This window comes from Parasteatoda tepidariorum, chromosome 3 (genome assembly GCF_043381705.1).
Source record: "Parasteatoda tepidariorum isolate YZ-2023 chromosome 3, CAS_Ptep_4.0, whole genome shotgun sequence".
NCBI classification, from domain to species: domain Eukaryota; kingdom Metazoa; phylum Arthropoda; class Arachnida; order Araneae; family Theridiidae; genus Parasteatoda; species Parasteatoda tepidariorum.
This window is the reverse complement of record NC_092206.1, coordinates 3,611,937-3,629,938: the sequence shown is the minus strand read 5'-3', so window position 1 is coordinate 3,629,938 and position 18,002 is coordinate 3,611,937. Positions and strand designations below refer to the sequence as shown.

The window sequence follows — 18,002 nt, the reverse complement described above, 5'->3', positions numbered from 1 at the left end:
CTTTTTTAAGCTTTTAATTTCAAACAGCAACCATAATAAAAAATGTAATAATAGTAGAGAATATTAAGAAAGTATTATTAAATATTGTTGATCAATATCTTTAAACTAAGATGAGAGAAATACTTTATAAGTAAGCAATAACTTCTTTGATGTTATGGGGATACTTGAATCTTCATGCGACAAAACAGGATTAAAAACATCAGATTTTCTGGCCAATAAGAATACGGCGAGATTGAGTTTTTATGTTGGGTATAAAAAAATAAATGAATGACAATGAGTTTTCTAACAAAATATTAGAATAGTAATTTTTGCTTTGTTAGCGATATATAATCCAGGCTGAATCTATTTTTGCAATGTTTTTTTTTCCTAGAAAAAATAATGAAACTTTTTAAAAAGATAAATAGTTATTACTATGGATTTGTATTACATATAAAACTATTAGCTGTAAAAAAACTTCAATCAAGAGGTTCGGAACAATATAACGATATTTTTCTTTACTTTTTTCGTTACATATCACGATTTTCCTAATAAATATTATGAAACCTTTTTTAAAAGGTAAATAGTTGTTTCTATGGTTTTGAATAACTAATAAATCTATTTGCTGTAAAAAAAAAACTCATGAAAAGGCTCGGGATAATATAACGATACGAAATGTCTCTTTTCTTTTGTTAAATATCGCGATTTTCTGAGCAAATCAGATGTTTCTGTATATTATGTTATGCAATAGGAATATTTTGGATGGAATGTTGAAAAAGAAAACAATCTTAAGGAATAGTTTGACGGAAAACTTTCATTTTTGAAAAACTTTTCTTTTTCTATCCAAATGCCTTTCATGAAATTTTTAGGGGAAAAAACCCCTCCAGGTGATTGCTTCGCAATAGTCTTAGCATAAAACAGTTGAAATTATTCAACTAAAAATATTTGTACTGAAAAGAACACTTGTACCTCCACTTCCCACGTCCAAATATTTTCTTTATGATACTATTAGTGATCTATAAGTGAGCATAAATCATTTTTCTAAGTAATCACTTTTTGAAAAAACATTTAAAATTAAAAGTCTATTGTTACAACTAATTTGGTGAATTCACAACTGTCATTTAATATTTTTGCTTATCAAGCGGACGGAAGTATTTTAGATCAAATTTTGGCATTCATCACTTTGTGCATGAAAGTTAATCATTTAACGAATCTCTTTAACCGTAATAGTATATTAATGGAATTTGCACCAAAAAATAATAACTGTAAACAGGTTCATAAGATCAGACACTGATTTAGAGAACTTTATCTTAAAATGTAGAATTACGTTGTTCTAATAATAATAGTTAAACAATCCTCCTGAACTCATAGTTTTAGAAATCAAACAAAATCAAAAACGTAATAATAACAGTACAGGTAATTTTAACCTTTAAATTGGGTATAATATGAAAAAAGCACATCTACTTCCACTTACTAGGAATAACATTTACCTTTTAGTTTAATTAATAAACTGAGTGTTTACTAAATTCATAAACTTCGGTAAAACAACAATATAAATTACTTCCAAAGGAACTAGACTAATACAATTCCAACCTGGCGAGTAGCGACTTATAAACAAGACACTTCGTTTGATGCTTTTACTTGTTGCTAGAAATCAGGTTCGCAGAAAATGGTGTTTACTAGTTAAATTTAGTAGGAATAACACGATCTGTGACGTAGGCTATAGTATACCCAATTAGGGAAACAAAAAATATTTATAGGACAGCAATAACTTTATGACTTTTATCAATTTTATGCAGATGACAACCAAACCAATAGGAAAATTAATGTGGGAAAACTGGATCCTACCACGTGATTTTCCAGCCAATAAAAACGTATTGACAACACTGAAAAACCGCGACACCTTGATTGGGGTTTTACGTATAGTAAGATTTACCGTTAATTTAGAAAAATCTATAACAGCAACTATTTTTCATATTTATACCGGTTAGTAAATTTTGCGCTATCAATGCAAACTACAATGTAGCGGATTCGTTTCCTTGCAAACGTCTGAACTCTCCGTTCACAAACGCCAAGATATTTAACGCTTTTTCTGTTTTGTGACATGTCTGAACTTTGAACTTACATTTTCGGCAAAAGGTAACTACACCGTAGGGAGGGGGGCTTTTTTTTTTTATCAGCAGGTAGATAGCGGTAGCTGAGAGACACCTCAGAAATGAAATTGAGGGGGAGCAACACCTCACCCTCGATATTCATATGCTTTTCATTTTCTGTAAATGTAATTGAAGGTAGGGAGACTGATAGGGCATTATTCGTCTTAGTCTTGTTAAATATAATCTAATTTTTTTTCCTTCTTTTTTTTGCCATTCCCAAAATTCAGGTGTTGTTTACTTTTTTTTCTTCTCTCCTCTTAAATCAGCGTTTAATAGAAATGGTAATTTGGTTGTGATTCATCATTTTCTGTGCTGACAATCCACGGGACACAGTTGAGTTTTGAATGAGTTTACTTGCTACATTGTTTAGTCAGTTTAAAAAAATAGAAAAGTCTAACACGTTGAATGTCACGCTAATTTTACATGGTTCGCCCGTCTTGCCAAAATAATTTTCTCAGTATGTATTGTATTGATTTTTTCAAACCATTTTAGTAACGATAATAATATTTAAAAAAAATTAAAAACATTAAAAATTTTCTCGAATTATGTGTTTTTAATAATCTTGGCTTCTCCCGTCACCGGTGACCCCCGTGGTGCTACAAACAAATCAGTGCTGGTCACCGGTGATCCCAATGGCATTCAACGTGTTAACTGATTGAGTTTTTAACATATTTCGGTTGAATATATGCACTTTCAGAAGAACCGGTTCAAAGTTATACCATAACTAGATCCAAATTTGTTGCACCCTTAGTATAAGTTGTCATATTGAACTATTTTGCAGCTCAAGTTGAAACTTGATAGCAATAAAGTTTAAGAAGTACAATACTGTGATTCAACTTATTAAAGTTGCACACTTATCACTTACAACACACTTAGCACTATTAAGTTGCGACAATGACGTTAATTTTAACGAACATATAGTTTAACTAAACACCATAGTAAGTTTACGATATTAATGATAATTTTAACAATATAATTCAACTAAACGCCATATTACGTTTGCGATATTAACGATAATTTTGAACAATATACATAGTTTAACCACCATATTAAGTTTGCGATACTAAAGATAATTTTAACAATATAGTTCAACTAAATATTATATAAAGTTTCCGATAGTAGCTATAAATTTAACAATATAGTTTAAGTACCATATTAAGTTTGCGATACTAAAGATATTTTTAACAATATAGTTCAACTAAATACCATATAAAGTTTGCGATAGCAGCTATAAATTTAACAATATAGTTTAAACACCATATTAAGTTTGCGATACTAACGATAATTTTAACAATATAGTTCAACTAAATACCATATAAAGTTTGCGATAGTAGCTATAAATTTAACAATATAGTTTAAACACCATATTAAGTTTGGGATATTAACGATAATTTTAACATTATAATTCAACTAAGCATCGTATTAAGTTTCGGATATAAACGATAATTTTTGTCTTCTGTATTGTGTTCAAACTTGCAAGGCTACGGAGTTGAACATTAGTAGTCTCCGTAAAACCCCCAAAAAAGGATCTACTGTTCTAAAACGGTTATAAAATAAAATATCTTTCGTTTATGCACAAATTCATTCGAAAAAATAATATAGCTCTAAACTACGGTTAGTTCTAAATACCACATTTAGAACAAAATGTTAAATTTTGTTTGGAAAAAGTAATTATTTTAGATGAAGCCTTATTTGACGGAGTAAACACCAAAAAGTGTATAAATAATCGATAAATAGATCAGTCGCTACAAATGGAAGAAAGAACAAAAAGGAGTTTACCGCATAAATATTTAGTTCTTCTCCCAAAAATTTCTACGAATCGTAATAAAAAATGTGTCAGTTTTTTTCCTGCCTCCATCTCAAGTCATATGACAGTTAGAATTCAGTCAGCTACACACGTTGCCATAGTTACCAGACAACGTTCTCCCCTATCCCCATCATTTTCTCAAGAGCTTGCTTTCTTATTTCTAGTAGAAAATTAAAAGGAACTTTTTTTTTTTCTTTTTGCATCCGGCGTTTTTCTAGAGTATTATTGTTATGGAAAAAAAGTGATGAAATTTCTGGGTTGCATTTACTTGATTAAATTCGTATCTTTTTGATGCGATGTATCCAAAAGAAAAAAAAAAGAAAGTTTTTATGAGGTAAAAAGCGATTTTATCAGAACAATTTCCAGTTTTCTGCAGACGATAGTGAAAGGTGTTTTAGAAGCGAAAGATTTTTATCAGACCGGATTGAAAAGAACGCGAGTACGGAAGATATATTAAAATTAATGTTTTCAATTAAATTTATGCGGGTTTAATTTATTTTAATTTCGCGTTACACATAACTTTTACTTAAACCAGATTCCAAAAAGTTGGAAGTTTCAATAGTTTTCTAATTTATTTATGAAACGTATATGAATTTTTTATTCAATTTACTAATACATTTGCCAGTTAATGCGGTGATTGTATTATTCAAATTATAAGAAATAGACCAGAAACTTATTTATTTTGGTAAAACTATATTTTCCCTTTCAAGTGTTTTGTGTCATTTTTATAATTAAAACAGAGGGCGTTAGTTAAATATATGCAAAACTTAACCTAACAGCTAATTATTATAAAATCACAGTAATTATAAAAAATGCTTATTTTTTATTTAAAAGCATTACTTCGAGCCGTGGTGGTTCAGGGGATAGAACGCTCACCTCCCAATGAGGTTATCCGAGTTCGATCCCAACGATAGCTGGGCGATTCAAATTCCGCACCCGGCTCGCACCGACAACAGTGCTGGCGTAAAATATCCTCAGTGGTAGATGGATCGATCACCGGTTAGAGTGCCCTTTCTGTCAGGCTAAACGTGGAAAGTGTTCGTGGTTTTCCTCTCCATTTAACGCAAATTGTTGTAATTGGCCCCAGTTGGTTCCAAAATTGGCTAATTCTGAGTCCAATAAGAACATGTAACGAGGAGCCAATACTGGAATGTATAGATTTTTTAATATTGGTCTTAGAATGGCTTTCAATGCTGAACCAAGATTCCTTTCCTTCTAGGACCAAAATTAAGAAAGATGGTTAACTGAATATAAACAATAACAAGCTTCCTAAAACCTGAAGATATTTAGAAAACTTCCGGTGTATCCCTTCGCTTAATGTCATTCTTACGAGGCGCTGCGTGAACAGGCTTAGTATTCTAGGAAGTTTCATTAATGTGATTTATGTTTAAATTTGTGAGTCATTTTAGTATTCATAAGAGTTTTCTGAAATTTATAAATTCTAACTAGTTGTCAGCCTTAAACAAATTTAAGAAAAATAATATCACAACAGAAATAAAGTGTAAAGTTTTTTCTTATGACTGTCGTTAAGCAGCCGACCCAATTTTTGGGTTTACGACCACGAATGTTCAACTCCGTAGCCTTGTAGTTTTGAACCCAAACCAGAAGACAAGGATCATGTATCGGGAGAAATTTGCCTTCGAGGAGAACTTTCTGATGGAGGCAACCCGCATTTGCGTTACATGGAAAAGACCACGATAACCTCACACGGTTAGCCTGACGGCAACGGGACTCTAACCCATGATCCGCCTACCACAGTGAATATTTCACGTCAGCACTGTGGTGGGTGCAAGCCGGATGCGGGATTCGTATCGACCAGACAACACTGGGATTCGAACCTGATTCACATCATGGGAATGTTCTATCTCCTGAGTCATCGCGACTCGAGTGTAAGGTTTGCTGTGTTTTGAGCGTTATCGCTTCTTTGGCTACATTTGCGTAAAATATCACTTTAAGTTATTTTTTGGGTTGTATCTTGCGGGGCATAGAATGCTTGGAGTTTTCCAAATTCTTATGTTGTTTATTTCGCATTTTATGTTGTTTATTTTGCATATTATTCGTATATTATGTTGTTAATTTAAAAATGCGTTATGTAGTAAACATTACTAAGTATAATAATATTTAATATCCCCCTTTTTCAAGCTTAGGTGTAAAAATAACTTGAAAAAAGGTATAAATTGATACACCTAATTATATATATAGCAAAATATTTTTTAAATACTCCAAAAAAAATTTACCAAAAGACATAAATTCTTACACTTAAATATATTGCAAAATATTTTTTAAACCTTTTTAAACAACTTACAAAAATGTGTCAATTCATTCACTGAATTAAATATATTACGAAATATTTTTAAACAATTTTAAACAGCTTTCAAAAGGTATAAATTCATGCAATGAATTAAATATATTGCAAAATATTTTTTAACAACTTCCAAAAGGTATAAATTTATACACTTGATTAAATATATTGCAAAATAATTTTCAAACACTCNAAAAAAAAAAAAAAAAAAAAAAAAAAAAAAAAAAAACCAATAGCAATAATAAATGAATATTAAGATAAAACTTCTAAGCAATTTATGTGTTAAATAAATAAACATCTATTGGAGCCAATCTCGAGAATAAAAAAATAATTGCTTAATAGTCGCCTAGTTAAATTCTAATTTCTCTTGGTTCCCAATCTATCTTGCTTACGTTAAAACCCACCCACTGAACGATATGAATCAGCAAAGCAACAAATTCGCTTGACCTCATCTTCCATTTACATCGAATATTACTAAAGGTGAAAAATGTTTTTTCACAACCAGTAGGAAGGAAGAAAAAAACTTTTCATTAAAACACTCTTAAATTATGTTTTCTTTGATTTGATCGACAATATCGAGAGATAAATCTTTCAAAAGAATAAATAGCAAAACCAAATAGTCGATTAAGGCTTGTTTTTTTCTCCAGTAGAATGTCTCGGCATCTGTTTATCAGAAGAAACATGCTTCTAAACATGATTAAACGTTATTCGAACGAAAGAAAATGTAAGCATTGATAATTCAGCGGATTTTAAAACAGCTTTTAACATAAATAAATAAAGATAAAGCGCATGGTTATAAAAGAAAAATCAAACTTTTTCTTTATTTGAATTCTAGACTATTTACAAGTTATTTATCTTTTTGACACTCAATACAAAATTCTGTTTTTTTGGCAAAGAATAACATAATTGAATAAATAAAATGCTTAGCTTAAGCACATAATCCTAAACTGATTTCGGACATTAATTGTTGAAATATTTTCAAAATATGGCGCACTACCCTTGACACCGTTTGATTCATAAATGTTTCATTACTTTTATTGTAACTTTACATTTTTATATTTCATGAACATAAGTTTCTACAACAAACTGTCAACAAACTGTTTGCAAATAAATTTTGCATACTTCAAAAGGTGACCTAAGTTCTACAGGCACTTTATGACTGTAACGTTTATAAACGAAACAAAAATTATCTCATATTTAATAGGTACTTTTTTTATGCTAAATCTGAGCAACTTTTTTGTCAAACATTGTGATAGCAATATTTTAAAAGCATTTTAACAATATATCCTGAATACCTAGTACATACAAAAAATATTGCATGCATGATAATTATTGACAACGATGATATCATAATTATTACAAGGATACATACCGCATATTATAATGAGACGAATATTATTAAATAGGATAGCTTTTTTTGCAATAATATCTCAAATACTGTCTTTAATACTTCAAATACTACTTTTAATGTATTAATATCTCAAATACTGTTTTTAACATTTCCAATGCTACTTTCAATGCCATAATATCTCAAATACTTTATTTTAATAATTTCTTTAATACTTCAAATACTACTTTTAATGCTATAATAATTCAAATACTGTCTTGAATATTCAGTAAAATAACAAAATTATTGACTAATATACATAAAAATATAAATGACATAAATTGGAAAATTATCGAGAAAAATTATGAAATACTGATATTTTTTTTAAATACATAAATCGTGTTATAAAAATTTCAATATCTCTCGTATTACAGTATAATAAAAATCCTCGTGATCGGTTTGTGACATTTAGGGTAATTTTGTTTTTCAAATATTCTACTGAAAACTTGATTTATCGTAAAAAGAGAATTTTAAGCACGCGTAAAAAATCGAAAAAATATCTCTTAATCGTGACTTTAAGGTGTGCGTGATCTGTTCTTTGAGAACGAAATGCAAGAAGAAAAAAAAGGGGAGAATTTATTAAAAGGAACAAGAAAAAAAAAGAGTTAATGATATTTCCTTCAAAAATCAAGAGAACCTTCGATTAAAACAGCTACCGATTTCCAACCTACAGAAGATCAATTAATCAAAAAAAAAAAAAAAAAAAAAAAAAAAAAAAAAAAAAAAAAANAGAGAGAGAACAATACTTCGAATTTTTACGCTCTCTTTTTACTTTTAATTGAAAAAATTTCCTTAATAAATGAATATTAATTAACACTAATAACTTATTCGGTGAAGGGACTCGTTTCTTAAATATTAAAAAAAAGGGATAATATTTTGATGATCGAAAAATATTTATAAATTTCAATGATAATAATTTTGTTTCTTTAAAAATTGAAATAAGAAAAAGAATTGGTGTTATTGATATAATCAATCTTAAAAAAAAGATTAAGCTCATATGATATATTGATGCTATTGACATAGTTTTAAAAGTAGATTTAACTTATTAATAAATATGAAAATATTTTGCTTTTAATTGAAAAACTTTTATTTTCAATGAAAATGTCTTAAGTCTAAAACTACTAAAATTATCTAAACTACAATTTTTAATTGAATTTTTTAAAAATTTATGGATCAAAAATTTCTTTTTTGCAAAATTTCGATAATCTATATATGTTTTGACGCGACTGAAACCGGTTTGTACTTGTTTACGTTCGTGAATCAATCGATGCGATACATGATATAAATTCGACGATTTGATAAATTAGACGATATATTATATAAATATAGAATATTTATTATATCAGGTATTATATTAGTATATTATAATAATTAGACCTAATTATTAGAGGCACTATAGTTTTTTAATAATCACATGTTTTGCACGAGTTTATAGGCAATACTTTTATCTTTAAACATACCTGCCACGGGTTTTTATTTAGGTGATTTTTTAATTGTGATAGGTGATTCGACAAATATAATCTTTTCGACTCAGCCCATCGGATCAAGGCCCAGAGGTCGACCAAAGCTGAGATGGGCCGACTGCGTGGAAAGAGACTTTTCAGTCTTAAAAGTCTCAAACTGGAAGACAACTGCCAGGCAGAGGCAGGCCTGGAGGAAGTTGATTGAGAAGGCCAGGGCCCACCCGGGGCTGTCGTGCCATTGAGGAAGGAAGGAAGGATTTTTTTATATTCTTCCTATTTGTATTTATTTTTAATGTATTACATTACAATGTTAACCAATTGATGCACGAACCGCCGGCTTCTGCCGTGTCAAAACAATAAAGCTGTATAGTATCACCTGATAATTAAAATTTTACATAGAGACTTTCAGTGAGTCTAATAATTAAAATATATATAAAAAAATCATTAAAAGCAGCGCAAGATAGGATTATTTAAAGTAGTTCTTTTATATTGTGCATGACCGAAAAAATTCAAAAAAAAAAATTTCTTTAGTTTATAGTGAATACTATTTGGAAACTAATAAAAAATGTTCGATTTCAAAGCCATAAAAATTTAAAATGCTTCAAGCAATTTTTTCGACTTTTTAAAACAAAGCTTAAAATGATCTGGGGTTTTCCTGAAATTTTACTTCTTGTATATACTATTAAACAAGGTTTATTAAAAGTAAAACCGGCATTGTGGGGATCATCTCCCACAGAAGTATAGTTTGTCTACGGTAAGAACTCCCCCAGCCGCAAAGTCTGAGGCCGTCTGCTGCTATCGATTCAAGAGATTCAAGGAGGGTAGCTTCTCTTCACTCTACGGCTAACAGGAAAAGATTCCCTTTCTCTCTCCAATCTGAGCCGAAACCTGCCCTTTGACCCACACCCCTACCTGAAATAGTTATACCTCGTAACCATACTCACAGCCACTGGTCCAGACGAATGGCTAGGGGAGTTCTTACTTTAGACAAACTATATGTTTTCTTTCGCATGCTTTCTTTCCTTATATCATCACAATTTGGTTTCCGGACGATTATTGTATGATATTATCATTGGTTATCGATTTTATCTTATGATACAAAACAAAATTTAAAAAAAAAAAACCTGATCGTTTTGAACAAAGCTACTTGTGATCGTTTTCTAAAAAGTGTAAAAACTACTTAGAAAATTGATCTAAGCAACTCTAAAGTTATTAAATAATCCGTTAAGTATTTATTGAGACATCTAGAAAAATTTAAAAACTCAATGTCTCTTCTAATTATTGTAGGGTGGAGTATATTCGGAATTGTATCAGTTTTTTTAATTTGGTTTTGGAAATATATTGTATAAATTCTAGATTTGTGTGCCTAACTCTTAAATAAAATAATAATTGTTACATTATTAAAATATTTAATAATTTTGATGCAAACAATTTAAGAAAGAACATTTTTTTAAGGTTGATTTTTAGGATGTTTAAAAACAGAAATTAGAAAATTCAAATGCATTAAAGATACATATTTATTTTTAATGATAGGCAATGGCTTACACATTTCACCATGTTTTTTCTCACTATGACTTTTACCCTTTCCATTAATTTATAATATTTAAAAGTCAGCTATGTAGCAATGGAAAGAAAAACTAAATATAGCAGCACTTAAAAAAACATATGTTTCATGTGTTTCAATAGCACATTGGAGAGTATATTTTTAAACTATTTTAATTTAATAAACACTAAAACAATTCTAGTTGGCATTAGATGAAAAGTTTCGCAACATATGGATTGTATTAAATTCTTATAAATGATATTTAATTAACTTACTTAATTCTTAAAGAAATGTACTCCTAAAAATAAAATATTACTCAAAAGTTTAATTACTGTCAGCTTTTTACCTTAGATAACAATAGCTATTATTTATCTAAAAGAAAAGTATTTTTTTGTATTATTTGAATTGAATATCTTTCTTATTTAAAGATGAATTTGCTTTAATCTTTTGGAGACGGCTGGTACAACAGTTGTACCACAAGAATTTTTTTGTTTTGTTATAAAAGTATTTGATACATAAGAGATTTTTGTAAGATTGAAGACGAAGGAAATATGGCTCCATAAAAAAGTATTTGTCTCCCATTTATCAAATACTTTTATAACAATTAAAAACAGACTTTGGGTATAACTTTTGTACCAGTCGTCTTCAAAAGATTCAAGAAACTTTCTTTCTTGCAAAATATTTCAACAGTTTGAACAAATTAGTTATAAACAAACGTAATTTTCCCTCCTCTCAATTTGTTAAAATGCATATCAATAAATAAAATATCATTTCTCCTCAATATTTATTTATTTATTAAATACCAGCGAGTGGATATCAATTGAAAACATCATCAGCGATATTTTAGAGTCCGATATTTTCTTAATTTTGATGAATCTCATTTTCATTTGAATCTGATAGAGGAAAATGAAATGTTGATATTCGATAATAAAATATTCTTTTCATAATCTTTCACAGTTCGAACATTAAAATTACCAATTTTCTCAATCTTTCATTCATATAATATTTATAAACGAACCAAAATTAGTTAATTGTTTCTCTTTTGGCGAGAGTTATTTCCCCCCTTTCTCCCCCTCACCTTATCTACTCCAAAATGCACTAGTGAATGTACTGGGAGGGGGGGAGGAGACATGTTAAGTCTGAGTGCGGTTAGTGCAAAACGTTTTAATTAGTTTTCAACTCACATTAATGACCACCTGCGGTCATTAATTAAGAAATGAGTACTTAATGGGGAATATGAGGTCACGTGAGGAAAGCGTGCAGCCCTCATTGGCGGACTTATGATAGATGGCGGCTGATATTTGGCTTAAAAGGGATTTAAGAAGGAAGTTTTCGGAGGAAAAAAGAAAAATAAATAATAGGTTTTATCCTAGTATAATACTCGATAATGAAGCATCTGTGGATCAAACTTTCTGAAATTTTCCAAAAATTTCCTCATTTATTATTTAATTATTTTTTCTATTTTTTAATTCATGCTTTAAGGGTGTTACAATAATGTGATGTTGACTTCAAGTTAAAAATATTTTTAAGTTTAAAAAAAGTTTTCAAACTTCTTGTTAAATATTAATTATTGGTTCTACCTATATTTTAATTACCTTGTCGAGCCTTAGTTTGTTTGTTTTAAGCGATCTCCCATTCGAACTTAATAGACACAAAAAAATCGAAATATAGAGAAAATTCGAAAATCATCTTTATTTAATTTTCACAAATGAACTGATGTTGGCGTTATTAAGTTAAATTGGCATTAGTTTAGAATTTTTGCTGATTTTTCATACCATTCTACAATTAACATTTTTCAAAGTCAATTTTTAAATTTTATGTCTATTGCTATTTATATATTTAAATTTTATACATTTTTGTCCATTTTTAAATTTTTGGACAATAATTTTGTTCTTGCTTGATATAATGTTAAAAGAACTAATTAGTATCACCTAAATTGTTTTTCATTTGTTTAAATAATAATATAAATCAATTTTGTTCTTGCTCAAAATTACTAACCGAATAATTTTACTGCTTTACATTTTTGGGAAAAAATACATATGCTTTCTGAAAAAATTTAATCAGTGATTCTTCTAATCTAATCTTAAAAACCTAGGCCTTTATTTTACTCCTTACTTCTCCCAAAAATATACTACTCTCAAATTACGTTTTTTAAGAAAAAAAAACTATCTTGAAGACAAAAAACAAAAACTTTGCCTAAATTCCGAGAAGAGGGGGAAATTGGCTTTTTTATATAGTAATATAAGTTCCCAATTATTTATTTTTCTTATTTTGACGTTTTAACAAACTCTTTTATAATGATGGCAATTCTTATTTATTTAAATACTCCTTGAAAAAAAATTTTTTCATAATCCATACTTCCACTCGTTATAGTAAGAGAAGAAATTACGTTAAGTAGAAAAAAAGTATAGTGACGCATTAAAAGTGATTTGTTATGTATGCAGGAAAAACGGGAGGTGGGACGTGACTTCTTAATATAGTAATTTCAGTCCCTATTTATTTATTCCTCATTTTACTATGACGTTTTAATTTTTTTTAAAGATGACACTTCCTACTTATTTAATTATTATTTTTTCATAATTCATACTTCCAATAGTAAAAGAAGAAATGACATCAAATAGAAAATATAGAGACAAAGACAAACGTCAATGGCAAAGCGTAATATGCTCTAATGCAGGAAAAAAAAATTGTTGACGAAAATGCGCGTATTCTTAACAAACTGTTACAAACTATCTCTTTTTCTCAAATAAAACATCATAATGATATGCTATACCAAACATTTTCGTAACAGGTTAAAAATAATGTGAACACTAGAATGCCTTTTTAAACTTTTTTTCTAAGCGAAATGCACTACCAGTCAAAAATAACAAATTCAAATGAGCCTGGTTTTTTTTTTCCAAATCGAATAGTATTTTCTGTGAGTAAAACAATTTAAGCATTTGTATTGAAAAATTTCGAAATTTTGAGACAATACTTCTCACAGAGCACATTATTTGATTTGAAACAATTTTATTTTTAATGTTCACGTAAATTGCCCTTTTTTGTCAGGTTTTGGGCAGGAATTGACCACTTTTTGGCAGTAAAAAAACGTGACACCCTAGTGAACACCGACATGTAGCACATATTTAGGATTTCATTTTAATCAGAAAAAAAGGATATACATAGTGATACATTTTGTTACGATAAGAATTGGTATAGTAATATATACATGCATTTAAAATGTTTCATCGGGGCGAAATAAAAATTTAAATTGGGGCATAAAAAGAGCTGTATCTAAACCAGTTGAATACCTTCATAAAACATCAAGCAATTTCACTCAAGTACGTAAAATACGAAGATTAAATCAAAAAAATTTTATTGAATTAAAACGTAACTAGAAATAATTAAAAATACATTAATAACAGCAAAAATGACTGCAAATAAAAGTTTCGTAAAAATTTTCATAATTTACCATTACATTTTCAATATACTTCATATAATCCACGAAATATTATCAGCGAGAAATAATTGAAACTACTTTTATCTTTTAAAAAAAACTTGATAAATGCTGTTGTTTATTAAACGTGATCCGTGTACAAAAAACAAGAAGTTCTAAATCGAAACCTCATGCCATTTAATAATAGAGCCATCAACTAATATAAGTTATTAGCTTATTAATTTTGCCATTCCCCAAAGCGGCGGCTTATTTTTGTTATTTTCTTTTTTTTTTTATCTAAACAGCAAACAATGACCGAATTCCAAGCCTTAAAATTCTCTAATAGGATGAAATGCGGTAGGCGAATTAATTTCTATTAGATGAAGAGCAAAATTGTTTTCAGACATTGATGGATCTCAATGAAAGATGATGTAGTAAAAATAAATGAGGCTAGTTAAAACTGATATTTATTTTTTGAAAAAAATATTTTCTAAGCAAAGAAATTCAGAAAATACGGACAATTAACATTTTTGAGTAATTTATAAATTAATCAATGAACCTTTACTAGAAAATTTAATATTTTTTTTAAAATTTCTTCTTATAAAAAATCAAATTTAGACAAAGTTTTAATAATATATCTAGTCTATAATTATTAAAGTAAGCATATATATATATATATATATATAGCACAATAAATAGATACAAATAACAAAAAAGAGAAAAATGCAGAAAATTACGTAAATCAAAAAGTTTTACGTTTTATTTACTGCGCATAAATAAGCTGCAAGTACATAGAACTCATTAAATTGTTATTTTTTTTAAAAATAATTTTCTCGTTCTCTTTCTTCATTATTCTGTAATTTTTTCCACGTTTTTTCTACATTTTAACAAGTCTATAATCAATAAAAATAGTCAATAACAGTTTGAAAATTATTTTAGGACCCCAAAAAGTAGAGAAAATTGTTATCAAATCATTATCGAGAAATTAAATAATACGAATATCTTACCTAGAGCATATTAAATTACAAACATCTTAAAAATTTAATAATTTTTACGTAGATTTTTTTTTAGAAAAAAAATAATTTAGAGTTAGGAAAACAAGAGCTATCTCCTATAATCTTACATTTAAATAAAGGAGAGATTAGTAGCGAAAACCCTTTTTAGCAAATAAAGTATAGAAAGTGTCAATAATAAAGAAGTAAACAGTCAATAAATACAATGGCCCAAAATAAAACGGACCATCCTGGATAACTTTTGACCTAATGATCAAATCTTCTCGTTTTGGGACTAATTCTTAATGGTTTGATGGGGTGACTTTAAATATGTTAATTATTTAGTGCAGACGATAGTTTAGGTAACGAAATCACAGACAAATACGTACTTTCTCTGAATAAACATACCTTTTTTTTCCGACGGATTCGGATTTCCGAAATATTGGTATAGCCACAAACTGGAATATATGGTCCCATTGTTTGGTCAGGAGAGCTGTCCAAAGTTTTGACCAATTGATGTTAATTTTATTTCTGTGTATTTCACTGTATCTCGAGAACTTTTTAAGTAAATTGAAAAAGTTTTGAACACAATTATAAAATTCGTTTTCCAAAGATAATTTCACGAAAAAAAAATAATAAATTTCAATAAACGTTATTTTTTATTCTAACTTCNATTTCATGCGCCCCACGTTTTTCGTTTTTCAATTTTTTTCTTAATTATTATTCTCCACTACTAAAACGTGGTTTTTAAAAATATTACTTTTTATTACCACGTTTATATAAACTTGCCTTCGTGTATGTCTGTCCGGGTGGAATTTTGTAATCGATTTTATTCAATAATGATCAAAAAAATTTGGAGGTATAAATTTTTCCCCATGATTTTAAAGTATCTAATATTACATGGCAAAATACAAAAATTTGAGCAAATTTGGTTGAAGAGTTGCTGAGAAATCGAGTTTTAAACATACCACTTTTTTAAAATTCATTTCTCAGAAACTATTCTACCATTTTCGCTCAAATTTTGTAATTTGCCATGTAAAATTCGATACTTTAAAATGCTGCAAAAATTTTATACGTTACAATACAAAATTTTTAGACTATTATTAAATTAAATAATAAATATTTACTAAAATTTATTTTTAGCATGCAATTATTTTTGGATGCATGAATTTTATGATTGAGTGCAAAAAGTTTTCATTTCATTTAAAAAAGTTATAGATATATGGGGAACCACAAAAAAAGTAAAACTAACATTAGGGGGGCCAAAACTTTGGGTCACTCTCTTGACCAAACTTTAGCATATTATAATAATTAGCATATTTGCACTAAACATTAGCACCCCCTCCTCGAACCATTAGTCCTGAAACGTGAAGATCTGATCATTAGATCAAAAGTTATTCAAAGTGGCCCGTGCTTTTTGGTGAACTGTACAGCTGTAAAAAGACAATACAATACTCGAGTTAACAATAAAAATTCGAGGTGAGCTATTTCATAAAACTGTACTTTGAATTTAAGTAATTGGTATCTATTTTATGCACAGAATTTTTTTTACCCATGAATTTTCATACATGAAGCGAAGAAGTCAGGAATTAAAGTCATAAACAAAAAAAAAATCAGTTGGTTTCTTATATAGAATAACTAGATTACAGTGTTCATAATTCATTTTTCCGAATTAAATATGTTTTCTTTTTCGCATTACTGAATATCAGTTTTAACAAATATTTAAAGAAAATTAATAATATTTACGATATCAATGAAAGTTTACAGTGCCGATTAACCCTCTTTAGAAAGAAAGGGCACTACTTTGGAAATTCAATAAATCTTGGTATATTACTAGTATTAAAATAACAAAGCGTATCAGAATTCTGAGAACAATGTATTTGAAATTTTAAACACACTTTATATACCCATTCATATACTTTCTTCCAAATTTCTTTATTCTATGTTCAATCGTTTTCAAGTTTGAAAACTGAAACTTTTGAGGCAGTCTACATTTATTGACAAAGCTCACAATAAATCAATAAGGTCAAAAATAAATTAATGTTTAAAAACTTACCATTGGAAGATGTTGATATTTTTCTCTGAAAGAAAAAATGTCCACAAAATTTAATCCCGAAGAAACACAACACAAGTTTCAGACACATTGTGACTTCAAAAATTGATATTTTAAGAGACGCTAAATATGGGCGTCAAATCTTTTCCGGTTAATCCCTTCGCTTATAAGAACTTTAACCAAACTATTTTTTTCTTCTAGTTAAGGCTCTTGACGACTTAAAAACATGCATTTTGTATATCGAAACTAAAGCCTCAATTGCTCACCTCTCATCTCATATTATGTTCACTATAGAATTAAATGGCGGCATGGTTTATTGGATCTACATACATTTGCAGGTTTGTGTGCTCAATTTAGGCTTATAAACTTTTGTCAAATAAAAAGACAGATAGCAGAATACAGAAAGACTGCACGCAGACATCCTGGGTAACAACGCGATTCGAAGCCGCTACCTCCAACCTTAGCATTCGGTAGGTAATACCGCTTGGTCAGGGAGGTCCCGGTGGCATGGCTTATAGGTATATTGGATCTAAATACATTTGCAGGCTTATAAACCTTTGTCAAAAAGAAAGACAGATAGCACAATACAGAGAAGGACAGCACGAAGATACATACAATGGGTAACAATGGGATTCGAACCCGATACCTCCACGCTTTGCACAGCGTTTGGCAAACGATACCGCTCAGCCAGGGAGACCACCTCGGGGGCATGCCATTGGATCATTCTCAGGGATGATTCCCAGACCGTCGCCAATAACCCATTGTGCAAATTTATTGTGACGTAGTTAAAATACCTACCAACCTTAGAAGTAAATAGCTTGTTTTTCATGGTTAGATTGTTGTTGTTGTTGTTAATTTACGTCGCACTAGAGCTGCACAATGGGCTATATAAAAAACACTTGGTTTCAGTG

The 18,002-nt window shown here is 29.1% G+C and overlaps 1 protein-coding gene across 3 annotated transcripts in view; it reads right to left on the bottom strand.

The window, feature by feature from the left end:
* The window catches only part of LOC107436532 (Krueppel-like factor 2), a 192,658-nt gene extending 175,130 nt beyond the window's left edge, over positions 1–17,528 (bottom strand). For all 3 annotated transcript variants that reach the window (XM_043043127.2, XM_043043128.2, XM_043043129.2), the window contains exon 1: positions 17,095–17,528. Coding sequence is in view for 1 of the 3 variants with exons in the window: in XM_043043129.2 (XP_042899063.1) it covers positions 17,095–17,097 (3 nt within the window). In the remaining 2 variants the exon portion in view is untranslated. The remainder of the gene's footprint in view (positions 1–17,094) is intronic.
* Between the last annotated feature and the right edge of the window lie 474 nt (positions 17,529–18,002).